The sequence below is a fragment of the Aricia agestis genome, chromosome 3, assembly GCF_905147365.1.
Source record: "Aricia agestis chromosome 3, ilAriAges1.1, whole genome shotgun sequence".
Classification (NCBI taxonomy): Eukaryota; Metazoa; Arthropoda; class Insecta; order Lepidoptera; family Lycaenidae; genus Aricia; species Aricia agestis.
Window position 1 is genome coordinate 17,639,282 of NC_056408.1, and position 25,053 is coordinate 17,664,334.

Consider the following 25,053-nt stretch of genomic DNA (forward strand, 5'->3'; position numbering starts at 1 on the left):
GTCGTACATAATTAAAATTTAGTGTTTTTGAGAATATTACTGTTAAAAACGTAAGTACAGTGTCTATTTTATTAATATAGCTATAAGTTTAATATGCATTTACTATATTACTTTCACAATTTTACTTCAAAGACAAGTAAGTCGTAAAATTCACGATATTTTTTTTATAGTAATTGTGTTTTTGCATATTAAATTCAACACTTTCTCGTAAAAGGCTTTTTAATCCTATAAACAATATCATTAGTTATTACTTAAAACAAACATTAATCATGCTACTTAAGCCAAATTGACGAAATTTTGATTTTTCTAACATAATAACAACTACTGCCGACCGTCGGCATGTGACGCTTCGAGCGTTTAGAAGGAATTGCATAATGTGGATACGACTTCCTAAGACTACTATGTTGGGTTTAAAATAAATAGATAAATATATAGATATATATTTATGTATTTAAATAAATATAATAGAATAAATAAATAAAAAGGCAATAAAAACTACAGACTTCGCTATTCGACTTAAACTTTGCAAATTATAATCTAATACTTTGATTTAAATTTTGTTTAAATTACACAAAATTACAACTAAGGAGAAAGTCGGCTATGTTTTATATATTTTTAGTTTTCTTATTGGAGTCGTTGACGACGGAAGTAGTGGGTCTCTTCTAAGAGATAACCCTTTGGAGAGACCACTTCATCAAAGACGGCAGCGACTTTATCATTTTTATGATGAGTCAGCTAATTATGTTTTGTATGACTTGAGTTGAGTTACTTAAATTATATTTTATAAAGTATTTTTAATTAATTAATTTTGTTTATTTCAGTGTACTAATAGATGTAGAGGATAATATGGCGGACGTGGAGATGGAGCCGTCTTTTTATTAGTTGAAACTATGACTTACCTTACTTACCTTGCCTACTTAGTAAATACTATCGGGTTTTTCAGGGCTAGACATGAAAATATATCGTTCAGCGCTCTGCCAACGCAGAATGAAATTTTGCCGCCGTCTCCTGCTGCGTAAGTTTTTTTTTACTAATACTAGCTGTCCCGGTGATCTTCGTTTCACTTATCCAATCCAATTGGTTCAGCCGTTTTCGAGTTTTAGCGCGACAAACATATTTTAAAATCCATTTTTATATTTATATAGATTTCGCCTTGTGTCATTAACAAAGCTTTTATTTTCAGGTTCGAGACTTATGGGGGTAGCGCTCCAGGGACTCCAAGTAGTGCTCTATCGTGAGTGAAAAATTCTTGCTATTCGTACTGGAATGTTTAATTATACTATACGCTTAGTCGATGTTTCTGTATATCTGCTCTATCAGTTGTAGATAGTACTTTAAACTCTATCTCATATATTATTATATATGAGATAGTTTATTTTTAACTAGGTATCCCGACAAACATTGTTTTGCAGTATAAAGTATTTCTGATTTTGCCCATATTATTTTATTGAAGTAACTAATCTTTTATTTTCAGGTTAGAGTCATTTGGAGGTAGCAGTCCTGGCACTTCAAAGAGTAGCCAGAGGATGCCACCTTCATCTGCCCCGTCGTAAGTGTAAAAATATTGCCAATCTTACACACACACAGCGGCTTCCCATTTTCATTAGCCGTTAACTCGTACACAGCATACGGGGAGTCCCTGCAGCCGAATGGCGCATTTTCATTGGTCGTGGCATGCGTTTCAGAAATCTCCTGCACCCCGCATGCGGACCCTATCGACCAGTGAAATTGCGCCCTAAGCGTCATAACAAACAAACTCTTCAGCTTTATAATATAAGTAATTAATGTGAATTTGTTTACTTTGCGCTAAGGAAACCAAATTTCTCTTCTTTTAGAACGAGCACCTCCAAGCGTGTCCCACCATCCAGCAGAAGGGCTTTGCGGCTGGACGAGATCGACTACTACGTCAATCATGGCAAGTAATTTAAATATGTAACGATGTTGTTACTTTTATATGTCAGTCACCCTTTCAGTAACATTCATGTTTTATCTTTACAGGAAGTGAAGACGACAGTGACAGCAGCAGTGACGAGGAAGGTGGTCTATTTGCCACTTTTGTACCCAGATCGCAACGCATCTTTTTTGATCTGGGTGATGACATAGACTCACCAGACTCTCCTGCTGCTCCGTCACCTTCGCAAGAGCCCCATGCTTCGGGCGAAGCCCCGTCCGCGTCGGTTGTGGACGTCGATCAGGCCTCTCCTGCTGTTGCGTCACCTTCCCAAGTACCCCAGGCCTCGGGCGAAGTCTCATCGATTGTGGCTTCGCCGGAGGACTGGAGGCCTAAGGGACTTTTTGATTTTACATGGGAGCGCTTTCCTTCTAATCCGGTGCCTCCGAATGAAAGAAGGGAAGCGATTCGGTCAGAAAACGTGGGACCCGCAGATATTTTTCCGAGTCCATATGAGGCTTTTGTCGCCATATGGACTCAGCAATTGACTGACAGGAAACTACGTGAAGGCGGTCTCGGACCAAACAGCCGCATCACTAACTGGAAAGATGTGACCGCAGATACTATTTATGTGTATTTTGCCTTAATTACAGCGACTGGCATTACAATAAAAACTGACATAAAAGAATACTGGGCGAAGGATGAAATAACGTGGAGTCCTTTTTTCTCACGATACATGAGTTATAATAATTTTTTGTTGATAAATATGTGTCTACATTTTGTGGACAATAGTAATATAAATATCCAGACCCTAACCCGCCCGCAAGGTAAGTTGTACAAAATTCAGCCCGTAGTACAGCACCTGAACAGCCGCTTTCAGGAGCTGTACAACTTAAATAAAAATATTGCGTTGGACGAATCACTCACCGAATGGAAAGGCTGGCTTTCCATCAAACAGTACATAAAAAATAAATCGGCGGGCATAGGCACCAAAACCTACGAGGTGTGTGACTCGTCCACCGGATACCTCTGGCGGTTCAAGGTGCATGCTGGTAGAGAGGAAGGCGCAGTGACTCAAGATTTGGGTTAAACCTCAAATCTTGTTCTCGAACTCCTCGAGGGGCTCGAGAATAAAGGTCACTGTGTCTGGATGGACAATTTTCACAACAGTCCAGCCCTCGCACGTGTTTTAAAATCAAAGGGGTTTGATTGTGTTGGCACACTTAGGACAAATCGCCAAGGTGTGCCAGCAGAAATCAAACAGTTAAAAAAATCAGATATGACGGTGGGCCAGATTTCAGGCTGCACTAGTGGGGACGTCGACATCGTGGTATGGCGAGATGCCAATCGCGTGGCGATGATATCGACATACCACGGTGCCGCCGTCCACACTGCAGAAATGAAAACAAAGCCCATCGTCGTATATGATTACAACGTATGTATGGGTGGCGTTGATAGAAAGGACCAGATGCTGAGTACGTATCCGTTAGAACGGTAACGTACTCGCATCTGGTACAAAAAATTTTTTAAGCGTCTTTTAAATGTTAGCATTTTAAATGCATTTGTTTTACACCGCGACAGCGGCACAGGGCACATTCGACAACACCGGGCGTTCAGAAAAGAGTTAGTGTTGCAGTTGCTGCAGAAACACCACCGCCAGGACGCATCCATTGACATTGTGCCATTGTGTGTTGCGGAAGCGCGGGCCACTATTGTCTCAGGAAGTACTCAGTCACTTTCTGAAACAATATGGGCTTGTGCCGAATACAACACGGAACGAACGGATTCGGCACTCATGCGTCCTGTGCCACAAGCGGCAATCTACTTACTGCCCGGCTTGCAATGTGCCCCTGTGCATTGATTGCAGTGTTGTCTATCACAGTTAAATCTATACATATATTTAAGATTTTTATTATATAATATCTATGGACGCTTCACACCATGTCAGTCTGGTCCCGTGCCCAGCATGCTTATATATTTAAGATTTTTATTATATAATATCTATGGACGCCTCACACCCCGTCAGTCTGGTCCCGTGCTCAGCATTCTTATATATTTAAGATTTTTATTATATAATATTTATTGACGCTTCACACCCCGTCAGTCTGGTCCCGTGCCCAGCATTCTTATATATTTAAGATTTTTATTATATAATATCTATGGACGCTTCACACCACGTCAGTCTGGTCCCGTGCTTATTTCATCCTTTGCCCAGTATTCTTATATATTTAAGATTTTTATTATATAATATCTATGGACGCCTCACACCCCGTCAGTCTGGTCTCGTGCTCAGCATTCTTATATATTTAAGATTTTTATTATATAATATCTATGGACGCCTCACACCCTGTCGGTCTGGTCTCGTGCTCAGCATTCTTATATATTTAAGATTTTTATTATATAATATCTATGGACGCTTCACACCACGTCAGTCTGGTCCCGTGCTAAGTACCTAAGGACTTGTGTTACATATATACACCTTTGAAATTTGGCACATTTGTTCAGACACTGATGAACAAAAAAAGAATTACTCAAATCGGTCTTGTAGTTCCGGAGATATGCGAACACAATCATAAAAACATACATACATACACTTTTGAAATTTGGCACATTTGTTCAGACACTGATGTGGACTAACATATCCAAAAATCGGGCAGTTCTGAAAATATTACATACATACGCGTCGAATTGATAACCTCCTTTTTTTGAAGTCGGTTAATAACCTCCTTTTTTGAAGTCGGTTAAAAACGGTACAGTTATAAGCATTTCACCTTAGAATGCCATACTTAGTATTAATAATGTAAAAAAAGTCTTAAGTAATAGTCACGCGAATGGCGTATCCATACTATGACATTGTCATGGATTTTGGTTAGTATGGAAAAGTTGGACGTTTTTAACCAAAGATTATACATTGAAAGCAGTCGATTTATTAACCCTTAATAAGGCAAGGGGATAATATTTCCACCTGGTAATAGATTCAAAAACATTGTTTTTTACCTAACTTATGTCACACTGAATGCCACCTTATAGTAAAATCTACTCTATGGTAAATTGTTTTTTTTTACTGGCAATACGCGCGGCTGTAAACGTCACCTTGAGTTGATATGTCAATGTCAAAGTGGAGTGACGAGTTGAAGTGAGGTAAAAAGTGCGAAATAACGGTCGTTACAGCGAAAAATCTAAAATATTGTTCCACAGAAAATACTGTAAGTAAAATATGGTGTCTATATCATATAAAGTGACTATCCTAGCGCTATTGTATATGGTTTATTATTACCATTGCAGTGATATTTCTCCTCAAAATATTCAAATTACAAAGTGGGAAAATAATTCCCTTTGCCTGATTGTGCAGTACTCTATTTTTACTTCTTATGTTGTAAGAAAGTAAGTGTGTCTGTCACACTTTCACTTTATTTTGTATGTAGATAGTTTGAGCCTGAAGAATTATATTATTGCTAGGCTAAATTCCGTGCGCTAGTTAGGCCCGTATAAATAGTCAGTACTTAAGATGCATCTCGGGCTCAAGACACTGTTCAGGCTCTGTGATTGGTTGGCTGTCAAAATGTGGACCAATCACAGAGCTGAACCGCGTCGCAGACCGTCGAGACCGGGTCGCATCCTTAAGTACTGACTATTTATACGGGCCTAAGTCACAAGCGCTACACTTCACGTTGCAACGCATATAGTTTTTGCATTCGTTCATAAATATTTTTCTTTGCGGCAGTTTTTTACCCATAAAGCCAACTGGTTAATTATTTTTGTTTACAGCGATAATCAGCAATGAATAAGAAAAAAAATAAGATTATAAGAGGTCGGGAATTGCAAACAGTCATCGACAACCTTTCCGATTTATCTGACCTTGACTCTGATGATGATGCCTATTATCAGACTGCTCCTGTGACTAGCCCGGCAGATTACAGTAATATGAAGGAAGCAGATATAATTGAAAGTCGCCTTGAAGATATTTTCGGTGTTTCTGATATTACCGAGGAAAATACTGAAGATCAAGAATTATATTCAAATAGTTCTCTAAGACACATTTTAGAACCCAATTATGACAATAGTAGTGTATGTGAGACTATCGGACAATTATCTTGTCTTGTAACACAGCCAATAGATGAAGAAATGGAGTTACAAGAAGATAGAGAACAGTTAGCGAATCTGGACCAAAGAGACATCGAAATTCAGCAATGTATTGCTGAAATCCATGAAGAATCTTCTAATAATCTTATTAACATTCAGACAGATGACACTAATGTACAACCTTCTAATAATCTAGCTGAAACGGAAACTACGACATCGGGTTATCGCTCAAGACCAAGTAGGTTCTACTTGGTCTTGAGCGATAACCCGATGTCGTAGTTTGGTGTCCAAGGTGTCCAGAACAAGACAACCACGAGAGTGGCAAGTTCAACAAAACGTACATGATATTCCGGAATTCAATGACACAATTCGTCCACAGTCGACGTATAATCATAAAACTCCGCCAATTTCTGTATTTGAAATTTTTTTTCCCGAATATTTAGTACAACTTATAGTACAACAAACGAATAAATATGCAGTTCAGAAAAATAGTAAGAATTATACACCAATATCAGCAGAGGAATTGAAAGCCTATTTGGGAATATTGATTATGATGGGCCTCAACCCTTTGCCAGACGTGGATCTGTACTGGTCGAATGATCCTTTTTATAACAACCCAGTAATATCAAAAGTTATGCCTGTTAAAAGATTTAAAAAAATTACAGAAAACTTACATATAAATGATAATGAAAATGAACCAGAAAGGGGTACACCAGAATATGACAAACTATACAAATTAAGACCTATGATAAGTGAACTTAACAAAGTTTTTCAGCAAGAAACAGCAAACTCAAGTAAGCAATCTATTGATGAATGTATGGTTAAATTTAAAGGAAGATCCAGCTTAAAACAGTATATGCCCAAAAAACCCATTAAACGTGGGTTCAAGGTCTGGGCAAGATGCGATAGTCAAACTGGTTATTTGTATACATTTGAGGTTTATAGCGGTAAAGGTAAAAATACAGAAGACGAAGGACTAGGCTTCAATGTGGTAATGAAGCTTTCTGCTAACCTTCCTGAAAACACACTGCTAGCATTTGATAACTTTTTCACTGGTTGCAATCTGATGGAAGCTTTGTATGAAAGAAAGATTTTTGCAGTTGGTACGGTAAGAGCCAATAGGAAAGATCTTCCAAATATATTGAAAAAATCACAACCCAAACATCTAAGATTAGAAAAAAATCAATTTGCAGCTATAACTGCTGAACCCATTACAGCGATCAAATGGCTTGACACTAAAGATGTTACCATCCTTACAACAGCTCACCATCCAACGGACACAGTATTAGTAAAACGGACTCAGAAAGATGGGTCACGGAAAGAAGTCCTCTGCCCCAAAGCTATCGCTTCTTACACGCTTGCTATGGGCGGAATCGATCATTTTGATCATTTTCGATCATCCTATCCGATTAACCGGAAATGCAGAAAGTTTTGGATGAGATTATTTTTTTTTATGTTTGATGCCTCGATAATCAACAGCTATATCACTTACAATACTGTACATGTTGTAAATAATCATTCACATAGAGAATTCAGATTGCGATTAGCACGAGAGCTGATTTCAAATTATTCAACAAAAAAAAATCGGCCAGTTATCTTCAAAAATAAGAAGGGATCTAACTTCGGGGTACCTGACGGTATCCGCCTCCTCAATGTCGGAATCCATCTCCCTATAGAAGGAAATACTTACAAAAGATGTCGTTTCTGCAGCACCAAGAAGACGGAAAAGAGAACGAAAATACTGTGCTCAACTTACCAAGTATCACTATGTGCAAAAAATTGTTTTAAGTGTTTCCATGAGGCTTCACCACAAGAATAACTTTTTTCTATAGAATAACTTTCTATAGAAAAAAGTTATTCTTGTGGTACCTCACTTTGCCTATATTTTATTAATTAAAACTTATTTTGCTTACATATCGTTTTTTATTTATCTTTCAATAATATAAATGCACTATAATGTATATATATATATATATATATATATATATATATGTACTTTGAAAAAAATATTTTGACTCATAAAAATTAATATCACAACCGAAGTCGGGTGGTCAGCACTATAATTGAATCAATAAAAATGACTGCAAAACGAGGTAACCTAAACGGGCAAAGGGAATTATTTTCCCACTTTTTGAAACCCTGCCAAGCGTAATCAGGCAAAGGGAATTATTTTCCCACCGAAAAAGGGGTGTTTTGCACCCTCTCACCCCCTTTTAAAAATATTTTTTTGAATCTCCAGTATTAAATTGCCCTAAACACACATTTAGTTCTCAGCCAACTTTTACATAGGCTTGTGCCTTATTAAGGGTTAAAGTGTTTTGATAATGTAATGGCGGCTCTCGACATAGGCGAACGCGTTGGCCAACGCGTCTGCAGACGCGTTGGCCCAATGTGTAGAACGGGCGTTCGCGCGTTGGCCGTAGGTATTTAGACGTTGGCCAACGCGCGAACGCCCGTTCTACACATTGGGCCAACGCGTCTGCAGACGCGTTGGCCAACGCGTTCGCCTATGTCGAGAGCCGCCATTAGAAAGAGTATTTATTATTGTTTTAGGAACAGTAAAAATATTTAAAAACAAATGAGTAGTTTTATAGCTATAGTCATTTTACCAGGACACTATTGTGTTCACTCGAATATTAGCCCTTTTTGCTGAGGAATGTAAACTCATAAAATCCATTCTAAACAAATTTAAGTGGCATGGTATCGATTGCCAACATCTTAAATATAGATGCTGGCGTGAAAGATTCCGAATTATTCCCGTCGAATACTTCGGAAGTATTCCGAAATATTCCGAAACTTTGGGAATATTTCAACTGTCAAAAATAACGAGGAAAATTGCGCTTGGAAGTTGTAAACTATTTATCTTTAGTTGTGTATCTAAGAATATGTGATGCCGGTTACTAACATTACTAGCCAAGCGGCGAGAAACGGCTTTTTTGGCTTATTATCATTACTAGCGATAAATAGCGGCTGGTAACGGCTTGTTACTTTTCTTTGATAATACCTAATCATATAAGTTCGTTTATTTTTTATGGTTTTTATTCTGATTTACTTACAATAGGATATATTAGTATGGATAGTATGGATATAAGTAAGTAATCAGTAGGTAAGTATAGATTAATCAATCCCATTGGCCATTACTAATTTATGATAAAACTAGATGACGCCCGCAACTCCGTTGCGCCAAAATTCGTTTATCGCGGCGGAACCGTACATTTTCCGGGATAAAAACTACCTATGTCCTTTCTCGGAACTCAAAGTATTTCCATGTCAATTTTCAGCCAAATCGGTTCAGCGGTTCGAGCGTGAAGAGGTAACAGACAGACAGGCAAAAAGACGCACTTTCGCATTTATAATATTAAACCTAGAAGTAGGTATAGATAAACAATTTATATTTTACTTAAGTACGTAATGTGCCACTGAACAAATAATTCACTCAACCACCACAAACCACAAACAAACACGTATATTTCCATTGAATTATTCCGGCGAAATATTCGACGGAAACATTCGAATGCGGGGTACGAATCTTTCCGCGGGGTGAGGGAAAACTTCTCCGGGGAGCATCTCCCTTCCGCACCGCCGTCGCCCGCTCGCACGACTCGCTCGCCCGTACGAGCGGGCGACGGCGGTGCGGAAGGGAGATGCTCCCCGGAGAAGTTTTCCCTCACCCCGCGGAAAGATTCGTACCCCGCAATCGAATATTTCGCCGTGGCGGTCGGCGCGTGCGAAGCGGTGATAGCGGCCGGCGCGGCGGGCGACGCTCTATGCGCGGCGGCGATCGATGATTGATGCAAAATACGATTTTTCAGCTTAAATAAAAATTCATATATTTTTTTTATAAAATTCATTTTGAATAATTCAAATTTAAAGAAACTTTCCCAGAAGTATTCCGGAATTATTCGGAATTTTTCAGAAGTTTTGCAACTATAATCTTAAACTGTAAGAAAACATAAAAATGTTAACAAAATTTGTCACAGCTGTAGCTTTACCAGCAAGATAAAAAAAGGTCATTATTAACCTTTTGTTTCGGTCACTTTCTAACATACCTGTTTGTAAGTTGTTCATAATGCTTATAATTTGTATAAATGTGGGCTATTTTGTGACTCAATCATAAGACCATGTATCTAACTTTATAAATAACACAAATTTTAGTACTTAAGTATGTAAATGTGATTTATAATAAGGTTTTTAATAAAACAACTGGTAAATTATACGTTTTTTTTGCGTTTTATTCAAGTTTTCTTGCGTTGATTTTCTTTTTTTTTTAATTCAGCATCATAGTCCGATAGGAAATTTAATCTAGTTTCTTTAAATATATAATATGTCCAAGTTTTAATAATAAAATTGCGAGATATCCTTAAAAAACAAAACCAAGTCGCGCCGACTGCGAATCGCGCAAAATACCTCGACGCTCAACGGAGTTGGGCCGTTTCGGGCATCGACGCGCGAGTGGGTAAATAAAGATTGTTCATAATTATAAACTTTTTATTTAAAATATATAATGGGTGTCTCAAAAGTAAGTTCACATTTGCTTATCTTATTACGCGAAAGCAACTATTCTGAGGGGCGCGGGGGGTATGTCAGTCGGTAGTCTGGCTCTTGGGAATTTAGTCGTTATGGAGCGTTTCTCTGGTGCGGACCGTGCGTTGTGCGTACGTGAGTTTTACAAAAACGGTAATTCGGCGACTGTAGCGCGTAGAAAATTCTGCAGTATTCGACATATTCGTCACTTAAATAATGCGCCTAGCACTCGACTCATTGCAAAATGGGTTGAGAAGTTTGAAGAGACTGGGTCAACTCTGGAGAAACCAAAATCTGGGCGGCCAAGAACATCAAGAACAGCCGAAAACGTGGACAGTGTTACTCAGTCTATTCGAGATGATCCAAACCTCTCCGAATCGGAAGCGTGCTGTTGCTTTAAATGTGCACAGATCTTCATTATGCCGGATTTTACACAAAGATTTAAAGCTGCACCCGTACAAAATTCAGTTAGTGCAAGAACTGAAGCCTCAAGATGCTGGTCAGAGGCTTGCCTTTGTAAATCAGATGATTGAGCGCTTTCCAACGTTCACCAACATCTTGTTTTCCGATGAAGCCCATTTTCACCTGAATGGGCATGTAAACAAGCAAAATTGTCGTTACTGGAGTGCAACCAACCCAAAACAAAAACATCAGAAACCGCTACATTCACCCAAAGTCACCGTATGGGCAGCGATGTCGGCGCGAGGAATTATCGGCCCTTACTTTTTTGAAGATGGAAGGGGACGCACACTCACAGTGAATTCAGAGCGTTATGTGGAGATGTTAGACGAGTTTTTCGTACCCCAACTGCAAAACTTTCCTGGTTACAACCAAAGAACATGGTTCCAGCAGGATGGAGCAACTTCACACACGTCCAACAGATCTCTGCCTCGAGTTCGAGAATTTTTTCCGAACAAATTAATCTCCAGGCGAGGTGACATAAATTGGCCTCCACGGAGTCCCGATTTAACGCCTATGGATTTTTTCCTGTGGGGTTATGTCAAATCAAAAGTTTACGCTAATAAACCGACTTCCCTGGCACAATTAAAAGAAAATATCCGTCATGAAATGGCAGCCATCACGGAGACTACCTGCCGAGCTGTCATAGGCAATTTTAGTGCCCGACTAAATGGATGCCGAGAGCGCAACGGTTTACATTTGGACGATGTTATTTTTAAAAAATAAATTCTCAAACAGTGTACTTCAATATAAAATAAACATTTTTTTCAATAAAGCTAAGACTTTTCTTTTAAAAAAAGATTTAAATGTGAACTTTCTTTTGAGACACCTTGTACTTATAAAGGCCAGAAAAAGAAGTGTTTATTGCATAAAACTGTACTAAAGTTCAGATATTAATAAAGAACAACATGTTCGAGTTCGGAAACAAATAGTCAATTACCACGTCCCGCTTCATAAATTTTATTACACTATGAAAAAAAGAGACGATCCCTACTGCTCAATATGTCAGAAGGAGGAGGACCTCCTACACTTAATTCTAGAATGTAGAATCAACGAGCAACTGAGGCTGGTATTTTTAAGAGACAGTGGGTGTTCTTCGTCGGACTTCCTCTTTTTGTTCCATCGAATCTTAGCCTCAGAGTTCACTGACAAACACAGTAACAATGCCATATAATGCGATTGCCTCCAGTAACAGACCATTGGTGTTTCGAACAACCTTCATGGCTTAGCGCAGAGATAAATTTGTGGCGAGAGTTTTCCTTTTGTGAGCTCACAATTAACGTGTGTCAAAATAGCGATACTGAATTTGTAGATTTATTAAATAATTTACGTTTTAACGAGCTTACAATGTCACAACTGCAACTTTTGTGCGAAAGACGTCATATTGAGCAGGTTGCTGTATTTGTAGACGGCGCTGCGGTCATAATTTTTTCTACGATAAAATTAGTAGATAATTACAATTCTAGTGACGGATATGTTACATACATTAAAAATAGGCATTGGATCTAGAGTAATGTTAAGACGAAATATCTATGTACCTGAGGGTCTCGTAAATTGAGCCATGGGTATTATACGCAAGTTTCGTTGGCCTGCACTACGACATGATCAACTAGAAGTAGGTGAACTGCCTGGTGCGGTTCTCATCCAATTCGATGATGAGAGTATAGGTTCCAAAGTGAAAGACTATGACGGATTAGTTGCGATAGCCCCTCTAACGACTACATTTCAAGCCAATAAAGGCTATGGAGATGTTGAGCGCCGAATGTTGCCATTAATATTAAGTTGGGCAGTAACAGTGCACAAGCTACAAGGTACAACCTTAAATAGAGCTGTCATTGATTTAGGGAAAAAGAACATTGCCAAAGGGCAGATGAAGTAAGATCAGGGACTTGAGAATGCGTCTAATCAGTCAAAAAATGAGACCAGTGTCGTGGAATTTTTTTTCATGAGTGAGACCACATGCCAGCTGCCGGAGTATTTACAAATGAGAGTACAGCGCCAAGTATTTAATGTCATTATGGAAGTCAAAGAGCAACATTTAATGGGATTAAATTGGTCAAGACAATTCTGCAGGTTGTTCGGTTTATAATTTCACCGGTGGTACTCCTTTCCAACTTCCAATGAGGAATCTTACACCTCACCAAGAGCTGAAGAGTATTCAGATAATCCTGACGACACAACGCACACATCCTCTTTACCACAAAATGAGTGAATTGTTTCTTTTATTGCCTAATCTTATTGTCTTTATTTCGCATGATGGGGATGTGGGTTAAAAATATTTTATGGACGGATGAGTCGAAGTTTGAGCGTGACGGCATGACCAACTACCACAACACGCACTTTTGGGCTCCCCAGGGTGAAAACACCTACTTGGCAAAAGAAAGTGCTCATCAAACGAGGTTTTCCCTGAATGTATGGATGGGAATTTTATATGATCATTGCATTAGGCCGTTTTTTCTACCGGACAATTTAAACGGGGAGTTGTATAAAAATTTCCTGACAAATAATTCTCACGAACTTATGCAAGATGTACCAATTGAAACCCGAAGAGGTATGATATAGCATCATGATGTGATGTTAGGCAATAGCTGGATCAAAATTTCCCGCAGCGCTGGATTGGGTCCAATACCTTGGCTCGCAGGGTCTCCTTGCGATTATTATTTATGGGGCCACATGAAGTCTTTGGTTTACACAACACCTATCGGCCATGTACATGAACTGAGGAGAAGATTAATAATTGATGCAGCAAACGAAATCCGAGAAACTAACAAGTAGAGTAACGCGATCTAATAATTTACGCTTAAGATTACGCAGCTGTGCATCAGAAATGAAGGACTACAATTCGAACAGGATTTACCGTATTTTATCAACTACTTATTATGTAAATAAAATCTTAATGTTGTATTCAAAGACTTTTATTTAACTTAACCTGACGTAGCAAATGTTTATTCTTTTGCAATTTGCTAGAAAATTTCACTACCTGCTATATAGTTCGAGTGATTAAAAGGTTCATCACTGATGAATGTGGCCGCAGGTCGGCTAACAAGAGTCCTATAATTGTTTTAAATGTTTACATTAACATGGTATGCCGTGTGACGGCATTAGGCGTGCAGATGATCCGGAGCCGAGGAGAGAGCGCGACCCACGGACTCGTACACTAATTTGTACAGGCGTATTATTAGGCGTGCAGAACCTGAAGCTCCTGGACCAAATCCGAGCAACCAAATCAAATGATCCGAGCAATAGAACGAGAAGATGCAATGCAGGGACTCTCATCATCGTTCGCTCATGAAGGAATTCAAGAGTGGGCTGGTAGAGTAGAAATAAGTCAGAATTACTCATTATAACCAGTAATTTCAGATACATTCCAATTGCGCCGGGGTCCATTTTCCATACTATGTGAGCATTGTCCTTTCAAAAGGCGGGAGACACAAGTCACAACCAATCTCTCAAGAATCCAGAGGCAACATCGGTTGCAAGGCCAAATTATTTAACAAACATGAAGTTTAACAGAAAATTATGATATTCATGCGTCTAGAATGTATAACATAGATGAAACTGGTATATCTACAACCATAAATAAATCACCTCAAGTGCTATCGATCTCGGTCGGTCTCGCTCGATTTCGGTGACCGTTACGTGGCTGATGCGTCTAATTCGGGCGGTGCAAGCGCTCGTTTCAATAGTACGGACGACGCGAAACATTCGTACTATAAGGTAATAGACGTTATGATGAAAGGCGACACGGCGCAATGGCGCGTCTACGGTATTTACGACCGCGAAGCCTATGAGATTTTCATGGGCCTAACCTGGGTTTGAGCTGTCTGATCGGTTTCTTGGTGTTTCTTTTGATCAGTACTAATCCAAACACCGTCAATTTTCTGGTTCTTAAAATGTAGTTATCCGGTTAAGTTTGATGACAAAATGACTTTAGATACCAAACAAAAAATGGTACAGGCATTAAATAACGAAGGTCTTGATTTCACTCCGAAGCCAATTATTCTGGGAACCAAAGATATTGCAAGAAAAATATCGAATACTTCGTGTCCAGTAATTCACTGCGCTTCTTTAAGACACTAGGAATATCATCCAATTTAAAATTAAATTGCAGCCTCCACAGGAATCAAAAAGTCAACAGTGATGTTATTTTGAAGAAGAAATTAAGACTCCATCCATACAAATTGCAAATTGTTCATGGTCTCATTGAAAGCGACTATCCTTTGCGAGAAACCTTCGCAAGAACAATGCTGGAACGCTTTCGAACACCTACCACGTTGGGAAACATTTTGTTAAGTGACGAAGCACATTTCCATATTGATGGATATGTAAATAAACAGAATATGAGATACTGGTGCCCGAACAATCAAAGAGAACGCCACCAGAAAAGTTTACATTACTTGAAAACCATATTTCGGCTAGCGGTGTAATTGAACCCTTTTTTTTAACCAAGGAGAAACAGTTACTGCTCCGGTGTATTGCCGTATGATAGACGAATTTCTGGTACCGCAATTACAGCTGTATTCAGGTTACAACAATAGGACACAATTTCAGCAAGACGATGCCACTCCGCATACAGCTAGGGTGTCGAAGTTAAGAAACAATTTTTCTAAATAAACTGATCAGCAAGTATATCTCATGGCCGCCCAGGTCGTCCGACCTCACGCCCTGCGTTTTTTTTTTCTGTGGGGTTACCTTAAATCGAAGGTTTATGAGAACAATTCAAGCCCTGCAGGCCAATATTCGCCGTGAAATTCAAAGCATTACTCCAGACTGACTTTGTTTTCGCGTGATCGCAAATGTAACGGTCCCACTACAGGAGTGCGTACAACGGTCATAAATTAGATTTAGGGTTTAAGAAATGAAATCCGCATTAATGTAGTACATTTAGTTTTAATGAAAATAAATAAAATCTATGTAATTTTTTTTATGTGAAATTTCAAAGTTGAAAATTTTCCACTGGACACCCTTTGCCTAGGGCAAAACATGTCTGCTGCAAAACCGTCTCAAAAAAATGAGTACTGCGTTTGCTAGGGCAGAACGTTTCTGCTGCAAAACCGTCTCAAAAAAATGAGTCCTGCGTTTGCATTTGAGTTTGTGACCAAGGCACCACTAATATTGGGGCCATTAATTTTTTAAGAAAATTTAATGGCCTGAGTACTGAAGCAAACTATTTTCTTGTTAGTGAACAAAAACCATTTATAATTTTTGATTAATATTTCACATCTTTTTAAATCGATAAGGAACATTTTTTTCCAAGCTGGTATTATAAGAGTACAAAGGGAATAGGGCGAAATGGTGTCATTTACAAGAAAATAACAATTGTTTCACTAGTACTTTCCGAATATTCGACCAAGGACGACATAATATTAAGACGCATTTTACAAGAGGAGGACTTGGAAGATGACATAATTTCCAAGGAAAGTGGAGATGAGATTGATCATGTCTGACATGAATCGGAAGCTAAAGCTGAATTAGCAGTCTAGGGACAAAATAGCTCTAGTAGTGATGAGGAGATGAACCAGCCATTAGAATATTGAGCAAAACTTTATTTTATAAAGGTTAAGAAGATACTATACGAAATGGTATCGTGATCCACCCAGCGCCTGCGTCCGTACCAGAAATGAAAATATTGTCACTGGAAGGCCGGGAGTAAAACTTCATGCGTTAAATATAGTGCTCGACCTTGACTGCTTTCATCTTTTTGTCACTGAAGCCATGTTGTCGGATATATTGGTACAAACTAATCGAAAGATACGTGATATAAGGTAGAACAAAAATGCTTCAAATGAATATGCATATAAAGAAACAACTTTGAATGAGCTAAAAGCAGTTTTAAGTATTAGACTTCTATATCTCGCTGTATTATTCAAAATTGGACGACAAAACTACAGGAATAATGGGCAAATGACTGTGATATTTACCGAAACTTTGAGCTTGTGAAGGTTTGCGTTCATTGTTTATTGTTCGCCATTCGACTACATTGATACGCGTGCAGTAAGGTCAGTTTATGACAGATAGGACCTATTCGAGAAATATATGAAAATTTTGTGAAAAAAGCCAATAAAATGCTGATATCATTAGGAAAAGCTTGTAGTAAAATGACTCCGGATAATAATTGAAGGAAAGTCGTAGAAAAGACCAAAAAACTTTGTTACGATGATTGGGATCGAGATATGCGATACGACACTATTGAAGATCAGTCATTATTGATAAACGTTGGCGACAGCAGTTGCAGTTCAGATCGAGTCTGAGACGCAAACTCTCATATACATGTGTACAATATGACTGGTGAGACATGCGATGACATGTAATACTTTACGAGAGATGTAATAAAATTAGGTACTTAATTTTTGTCCGAATTTCCGTTTAAATATGGACACTAAGTAAATTACGCGGCTAGGCAAGTAGGCATACTATGCGGCAGGCGCGGCGGCGTGTGCCATCAAAGAAACATCGCGCCGCTACCCTTCCTGCGCGCGGTGTCCATGCGTTGGGTAAATAATTCTTTGCAGAAACTATGGAGTCGCACCGCTTTATCAATTACTATTGTATTTGCGTTTTTATGCGCTAAGGCAGTGATCAATTGCTTATCTCCGTAGATTCTGTGGCCGATTTTGTTGGAGAGGCTAAATCCACCGCAAGAGAGGGACATATTGTCAGCAATTGCCAGATTGTATGATTAATACATTTTTGTCCACCAAAATGGTGCTGAGAAAATTTAAAAGATGCACCTAAAACACGAGGAAATCCAGCAGGATTTCCTCGTGTTTTAGGTGCAATAGATTGCACCCATATTCGCATACAATCACCATGTAAGTAACACCCACTTAATATTCATCACTGATCAAATTGAATCTCATATTTAACTATATAAATGCAAACAGACAACAGGTGACTATCATCATGAGATGGATACGAATAATTTCTTAAAATGGCTCAAAGAAAAGTTGCTACCTAACTTACCGCCGAACGGTATAGTCGTCATTGACAATGCACCTTACCATTCGACTCAATCAATAAAGGCCACGAGTGGATCTCTCAAAGCTGAGATGCAAAACTGGTTGCGTGATAATAACATTCCGTTTGACGAGAATATGACGAGAAAGGAATTGTACCCGATAGTTTTAAGGACAAAGCCTCCAAAAAAAATACGTCGTCGACGATTTAATGAACGAGCATGGTCAGGACTATAGATGCTGGCGGGAAAGATTCCGAATTATTCCCGTCGAATACTTCGGAAGTATTCCGAAATATTCCGAAACTTTGGGAATATTTCAATTGTCAAAAATAACGAGGAAAATTGCGCTTAGAAGTTGTAAACTATTTATCTTTAGTTGTGTATCTAAGAATATGTGATGCCGGTTACTAACATTATTAGCCAAGCGGCGAGAAACGGCTTTTTTGGCTTATTATCATTACTAGCGATAAATAGCGGCTGGTAACGGCTTGTTACTTTTCTTTGATAATACCTAATCATATAAGTTCGTTTATTTTTTATGGTTTTTATTCTGATTTACTTACAATAGGATATATTAGTATGGATAATATGGATATAAGTAAGTAATCAGTAGGTAAGTATAGATTAATCAATCCCATTGGCCATTACTAATTTATGATAAAACTAGATGACGCCCGCAACTCCGTTGCGCCAAAATTCGTTAATCGCGCCGGAACCGTACATTTTTCCGGGATAAAAACTATCCTATGTCCTTTCTCGGAACTCAAAGTATTTCCATGTCAATTTTCAGCCAAATCGGTTCAGCGGTTCGAGCGTGAAGAGGTAACAGACAGACAGGCAAACAGACGCACTTTCGCATTTATAATATTAAACCTAGAAGTAGGTATAGATAAACAATTTATATTTTACTTAAGTACGTAATGTGCCACTGAACAAATAATTCACTCAACCACCACCAACCACAAACAAACACGTATATTTCCATTGAATTATTCCGGCGAAATATTCGACGGAAACATTCAAATGCGGGGTACGAATCTTTCCGCGGGGTGAGGGAAAACTTCTCCGGGGAGCATCTCCCTTCCGCGCCGCCGTCGCCCGCTCGCACGACTCGCTCGCCCGTACGAGCGGGCGACGGCGGCGCGGAAGGGAGATGCTCCCCGGAGAAGTTTTCCCTCACCCCGCGGAAAGATTCGTACCCCGCAATCGAATGTTTCCGTCGAATATTTCGCCGTGGCAGTCGGCGCGTGCGAAGCGGTGATAGCGGCTGGCGGGCGACGCTCTATGCGCGGCGGCGATCGATGATTGATGCAAAATACGATTTTTCAGCATAAATAAAAATTCATATTTTTTTTTATTAAATTCATTTTGAATAATTCAAATTTAAAGAAACTTTCCCAGAAGTATTCCGGAATTATTCGGAATTTTTCAGAAGTTTTGCAACTATAGTCAGGACGTACGCCACCCTATCACTGTGACTTAAATCCGATTGAATATATCTGGAATCTACTGAAGCAAAGGGCGGTAGACAAAAATGTTAGCCAGTCAGAAAAAGAAATAGAAAAATTAACTAGAGATGCGATAATTCCATCACACCTTCCGACTGGAAAAAAGAAGTGAATCACGTTGAAAGATTACAACAGGAGTATTGGGAGAAAGACCAGCTTGAAGAAGAAAATGTTCGGAAAATGATTATATCCCTAGGCGAGTTCGGACAGTGAGATCAGCGATAGCGATGAGGAGACAATGACTGGCATCGAGCCAATCATATATTCTGAAGAAGATTTTTAGTACTTACTTATATTATGTAGTTTTTTGTAATAAACACTTCTTGTTCCCACCTAACCAAGATTGTTTCATTTATTTTTTATCATTTTAATCATATCATTATAATAATATTACCTACATTAAATTAATTAACACAATATTTGTTTTGTTGGAAATCTTGTTTATAATAATATCCTACTAGAGGATGCTTGTTTTGCGCACCATATCAGAGCGCCGCCGGTTGCTAAATATATCCATACTAAATTCTTACATAATATATACCTCTATATTTTAATATTTATCTTTACGTTTAATGATTTTTCTTATTTGTTTTATATAGCATGTCAATCTGACGAGTCGGCGAGTATCCACCAAAAGAATAATTCGACCTCCTTTACGAGAAGAGGGTTCTGACGGCGAATCCGATGGAGAGGTTGACGTGGAAGACGAGGTGGACCTGGAAGACGAGGTTTATAACCCATTTTTTGTTATGTGGTTATAAATATTTATAAAACTTTTTATGTTGGCCTAGGCCATCAGCATCACATAGGGTCTTTATCCTAGGATGAAGATGAGGTGGAGGCTCCACCGGACTCCTGACACACAGGACACACGTCGCCGGAGAGCCGCAAGAGGCTGGAAAGGCTATCGCGAATGGTATGCATTGGTTATTTTGTTAGGTTTACGATAGTGATAATTATATAGAATTTCTTCATTGTATTAATTATTTAATTTTTTTAATTGAGATTTTAAGATTTTATAACATTACTTCTTTTACAGTTAGCACATAAGTACAAAGAAAGGCAAACTTCAGGACTAAACCAGTTCACGATCCAGATTGCCAGATGAAGGTTCTGCCAAAACACCAACCACAATAAAGTATTAGAGCGAGTGCTATATCAGAATGTCGTTTGGAAAACTATAATAGTAAACAAGAGATGGACGAAGAATTACACAAAATAAAATTAGAAGAAGCAAAAACGCTTCTAAAGGCAGCTGAAGAGAAGTATAAAACAGCAAAATTACAAAGAGAACGTGCTGACGAGCTATTGAAACAATGTTATAACTTATGATGAATATTTTTTAGATATTATGTGTTCTGTTACTGTTACTAAACTGAGAGTAGCGCCACTTTTACAAAATGTACCTAAGCAAAATATGTTTCAATAAATGCAGCACGAATAATGCTTCCTCATTCATGATCATTAATAACAAACAAATATTGGTTCTACCCTGAAGGGTCGGTAGGTAAAAATGTACTTACCAGAAGAGTTGTCAATAAAGAAGATGCACAGGATGTTTTTAACAGACAAAGGTGAAAAACTTGTTTCGTATGAATATTAGACATGTTTTCAATACGGAATTTAATAATTTGTTTGGTTATCCACGAATGGATACATGCAGTGTCTGTGATGCTTATCTGGTCAAAACCAAAGTGCTTAAACAAGATAAAAAAATGGTAGAATTAAGAGAAATAACAATTTCAAACAAAGTTCATCAGAAGCATCATGAAGCCTATCGATACTCGGTATCGATAGGCTTTAGCGTTCTTCTCTTCTTGGATTTTTAAGTGAGTCTATCTATGCACCCTGTTACTCCAGGGAACCCAGATTGTCGATAAAATCTTATTCTAATATTGGGTTGTTTATTTGGTTCCGGAAACTTCACAAATCTACTTACTTGACATTATAAAATAATAGTATTTTTGTAATAATTTCTATAATACCTAAAATTCTGTAAATAATAAACTGTAAAGTAAGCATCTACAGTTAGGAGGTATAACAAAGGTACGAAGGTACCTTTGTTATACCTCCTAACTGTAGTTAGGTTAACTCGACAAGACACCAAAAAACCGGATTGATGGCTGTAGAAAAACGTGGTGGGGATAGAAAGTCGATCAAAAACGTGAGATTGAGAGATGAAATTACCTCATTTATAAAGAAATTTAAGGGTGTTGAATCGCACTACTGCCGATCTAAAAGTCGACGTACCTATCTGCCATCAGAGTTAAGCATTGCATCAATGTTCAAAATGTTTATCGAAGAAAATTCACAGTTCTGTCATTGCAAAGAGTCATATTTTAGAAAAATATTTAACACGAAATTTAACTTAAGTTTCAGTCATCCAAGAAGTGATATGTGTTCCACATGCATAGAATTGAAGGAAAAAATCAAAATTGAGAAGGACGATTCAACCAAGGCCCAAATTCAAGTTGAACTGGCAGTTCACGAAAAAAGAAGCAAATCATTTTTTACATTCCTGCAAGACATGGACCCCACAGTAAAAATATTATCTTTTGACTGTGGTAAAAACCAACCGTTACCAAAAGTACCTGACCAAAGTACTTATTATTCCCGCCAATTGTATATTTACAACTATACAATAGTTGTAGGTCTGACAAAAGAAAATGTATTTTCTTATGTATGGACCGAAGATGTTCATGCAAAGGGGTCAAACGAACTATCAAGTGCACTATATCACTGCCTACAAAATAATGTAGATTTCACTGGTATACAAGTACTCCGACTAATGGCTGATGGGTGCTCAGGCTACTATCGAACTCCACTACTATCGGAATGATTTCCAAATGGTTCAGCAGCAGCGCACCAAATCACTAAAAAGGGTGGAACTTATTTTCCCGGTCACGGGACATTCATTTATTCCACCCGATAGGGTGTTTGGTGTTACCGAAAAAGAGATCAGGAAGAGAAATACCATTGTACAACCTAATGAGTATGTTGATATAATAAAAAAGCATGCGACTGTTTTTCATCTAAAAGACATTGACGTATGTGATTGGAAGACAGCAAGCCAAAAAATCCATAAGGGAACCCAAGCTTTTCACTTTAAAATAATGTCTTGTAAGAGGTTCGTATTCACAAGAATGAAAAGTGATTCTCGAGGAATTATAGTGAGAGGTGAACCATTTTACCAGAAAGATACTGGTTCTCGACGTTCCATAACTAAACCAGGCAAATATGCTTCAGACATATCACCAAATCCTATCACCACCCGACCTAAAATAAAAAAATTAAAAATTGATGATGTAGATAAGCTACTAGCGAAACATTTTGGTAAAGACTGGATGCAAAGAGAGGACCTTGACTATTACAAAACTGTTATAGACTGTCACAGAAATAATGCTAATAATATTAATGTGGATGATGATGAGGAGTTATTATGCGAAGAACAAAGGTGTTTAACCACTTTTTTTGGAATAATTTTATCAAGTTAAATAATTATTTCTTTATTTCGTGTTCACAGAATAATTTTCTTGTTTATAAATTGATCCATGCTAAATATTTAATTTCCTGTAGCATTTCGATACTACAACTAATTTAATGAATAACATTGATCAAATTATGTTTATCGTAGTGTTTGAAGTGAAGATAGTATTGAGAGTGATTTTAATCTAAGATAGAAATATTTGTATGTTGTGTCATATGATTGTGATATAAAAATATTAGAAAGTATAATAAAAACCGATCTTGAATGAAGATTATTCGTAAGTTCGTTATCAACGTCAATGTTCTTTAAATAAATAATTTCTTATATATTCATGTCAATTGTTTCATTTAATATTAAAAAAACCTTATAAGTAGCATTTGACAACCCTATTTAAATAGTTTAGTTGGATTGTTCAAAAGTAGTCAAATCCTGACAAATTCTTAACAAAATTAGTCAAATCCTGACAGCTTTTAAACAAAATTAGTCAAATCCACAACTTAGGAACAAAATAAGTCAAATCCGTTTTTTAATCTCACTATATTTTTGTTATTATTTAATAACCTTGAACCCCATAGTAATCTATACTTACCATTGAAAGCGTCACAACAACATACCTCATGACGGTATACAAATGTACACTTTTCTCAATTTGACATAAAGTGGATTTGACTGCTATTGAAAATTACCTTTGAAAATTTTGGCTTTGGCCTTTGACTGATTTAAAACTGAAGAGAATTGAGTGACCGTCTAATACCATTCATCAGTCCATCAGTCACCATCAGTCAAATATAATTCATGATTGACGGAATTGACTGTCGCTTGTATGATCGCATAATGGATGCCATCGGTTTTCCGATCCTTGCAGCGAGCGACAAAAATACAAAATATAAGATAGCACTATATAAACTAGGTATAGTTCTTGCAATCTATGAGCGCGCGGCGCCCTTAGTTGTGTTGGTGACCATATCTATACACGCGTACATGGACCGCTCGCTACTGACTGCTCCGTTAGGTACGCACACTAACGAAAATGTCTATTCGTATTTCCAATTACAAATAAAGGCTACGCGCACTCGTAGATTGCAAGAACTATAACAGGTTTCATTCGTGCCACGAGGATCTGAAATATTTCTAAGGCTTCTTACAGACGAACGGCACTCGTCGACAGCAGCCGGCAGCACGCGTTTTACATTTAAAAAAAAATTGCCACTCGTCGACGGCAGTCTACGGCTGCCGTCGACTGCCGCGTGCCGTTCGCCAGTAAGCAATGTAAGGTAAGACGGGACTCACCTCGCAAGTAGCCCCTCTTCTTGTAGTAGTCGTAGCGGACCCTGACGTCATCCCACGAAGGCAGACCGCCGGGCGCCACCGCCAGCAGCTCCTCCGGGTAGCTGCCCACGGGCGCCGGGTCCAGGCCACTGGGAAATAACACATCGAAATAGAATACGGACTACGGTTTATGGATGATACGGCACAGAAGCCAGATTTTTAAAAACTTAATTATTCGGTATATGTCCCATATACTGGCACGAACGACCGGCGACTATCGAGTTTCGCCTTTCGAAAATAATAACGATTATTATTGAGGATTTATATGTATATAGTGGTTGGTGTATCAACTTTAACTCTAGGAATCTTCTTTTTCTGTGGGATACTTAATATGAGTATGACAGTTGCATCCTACTTTCCAGTGCCCTATGACTCCTACGAGTAAAGAGCCATGTTCTAATCCACTCCAGAAAACAGGTCTACCCACAGACATTAGATACCGCATGTCGCTCCATTTGTATGAAAACGAGCGTGCCACTTTTTTCCTACCTACTGTGACGTACCGAGGATAAGAAATGTGTCCATTATCTTGGCCAACGTTTCTATTTGAATTTCTACAGCTCAATACGGCACTTTTAGGCATTTAGGCATTTTTGAAATTCCGATTGACGTCCGATTCCGATAGCAGACTAAAGAACAGACTTTCGAAAGACGAGCATTGTTCCTCGTTTTGGAACGTGATATGGCACGCGAAGTACATACACATGAGGTATATATATTGATCTATGTCTGTGGGTATAACAAACGCCTCTTTGGTCCACCAAGTAGGCGTTTGTTATACCTGTTTTCCGTGCATAACAAAACTCAGTGCCGC

General features: G+C 38.3%; 2 protein-coding genes across 5 annotated transcripts in view; one reads left to right on the plus strand and one right to left on the minus strand.

The window, feature by feature from the left end:
* The window catches only part of LOC121725575 (serine/arginine repetitive matrix protein 1), a 56,046-nt gene that overhangs the window by 21,555 nt on the left and 9,438 nt on the right, over positions 1-25,053 (minus strand). For all 4 annotated transcript variants that reach the window (XM_042112594.1, XM_042112595.1, XM_042112592.1 and 1 more), the window contains one exon: positions 24,201-24,328. In XM_042112594.1, coding sequence (XP_041968528.1) covers positions 24,201-24,328 — 128 coding nt within the window. The remainder of the gene's footprint in view (positions 1-24,200; positions 24,329-25,053) is intronic.
* Positions 17,823-19,761, plus strand: LOC121725590. Its single transcript, XM_042112615.1, has 2 exons — positions 17,823-18,142; positions 19,369-19,761. The coding sequence occupies exons 1-2, from the start codon at positions 17,866-17,868 to the stop codon at positions 19,533-19,535; spliced, it is 444 nt and encodes a 147-aa protein (XP_041968549.1). The 5' UTR covers positions 17,823-17,865; the 3' UTR covers positions 19,536-19,761.

Excerpts from the sequence above, each read along its gene's own strand:
- LOC121725590 (XM_042112615.1), top strand. The coding sequence starts at position 17,866 with ATGGATACGAATAATTTCTTAAAATGGCTCAAAGAAAAGTTGCTACCT. Across the intron at positions 18,143-19,368 it reads TAATGAACGAGCATGGTCAG|GACGTACGCCACCCTATCAC; the intron begins GACTATAGATGC and ends AACTATAGTCAG.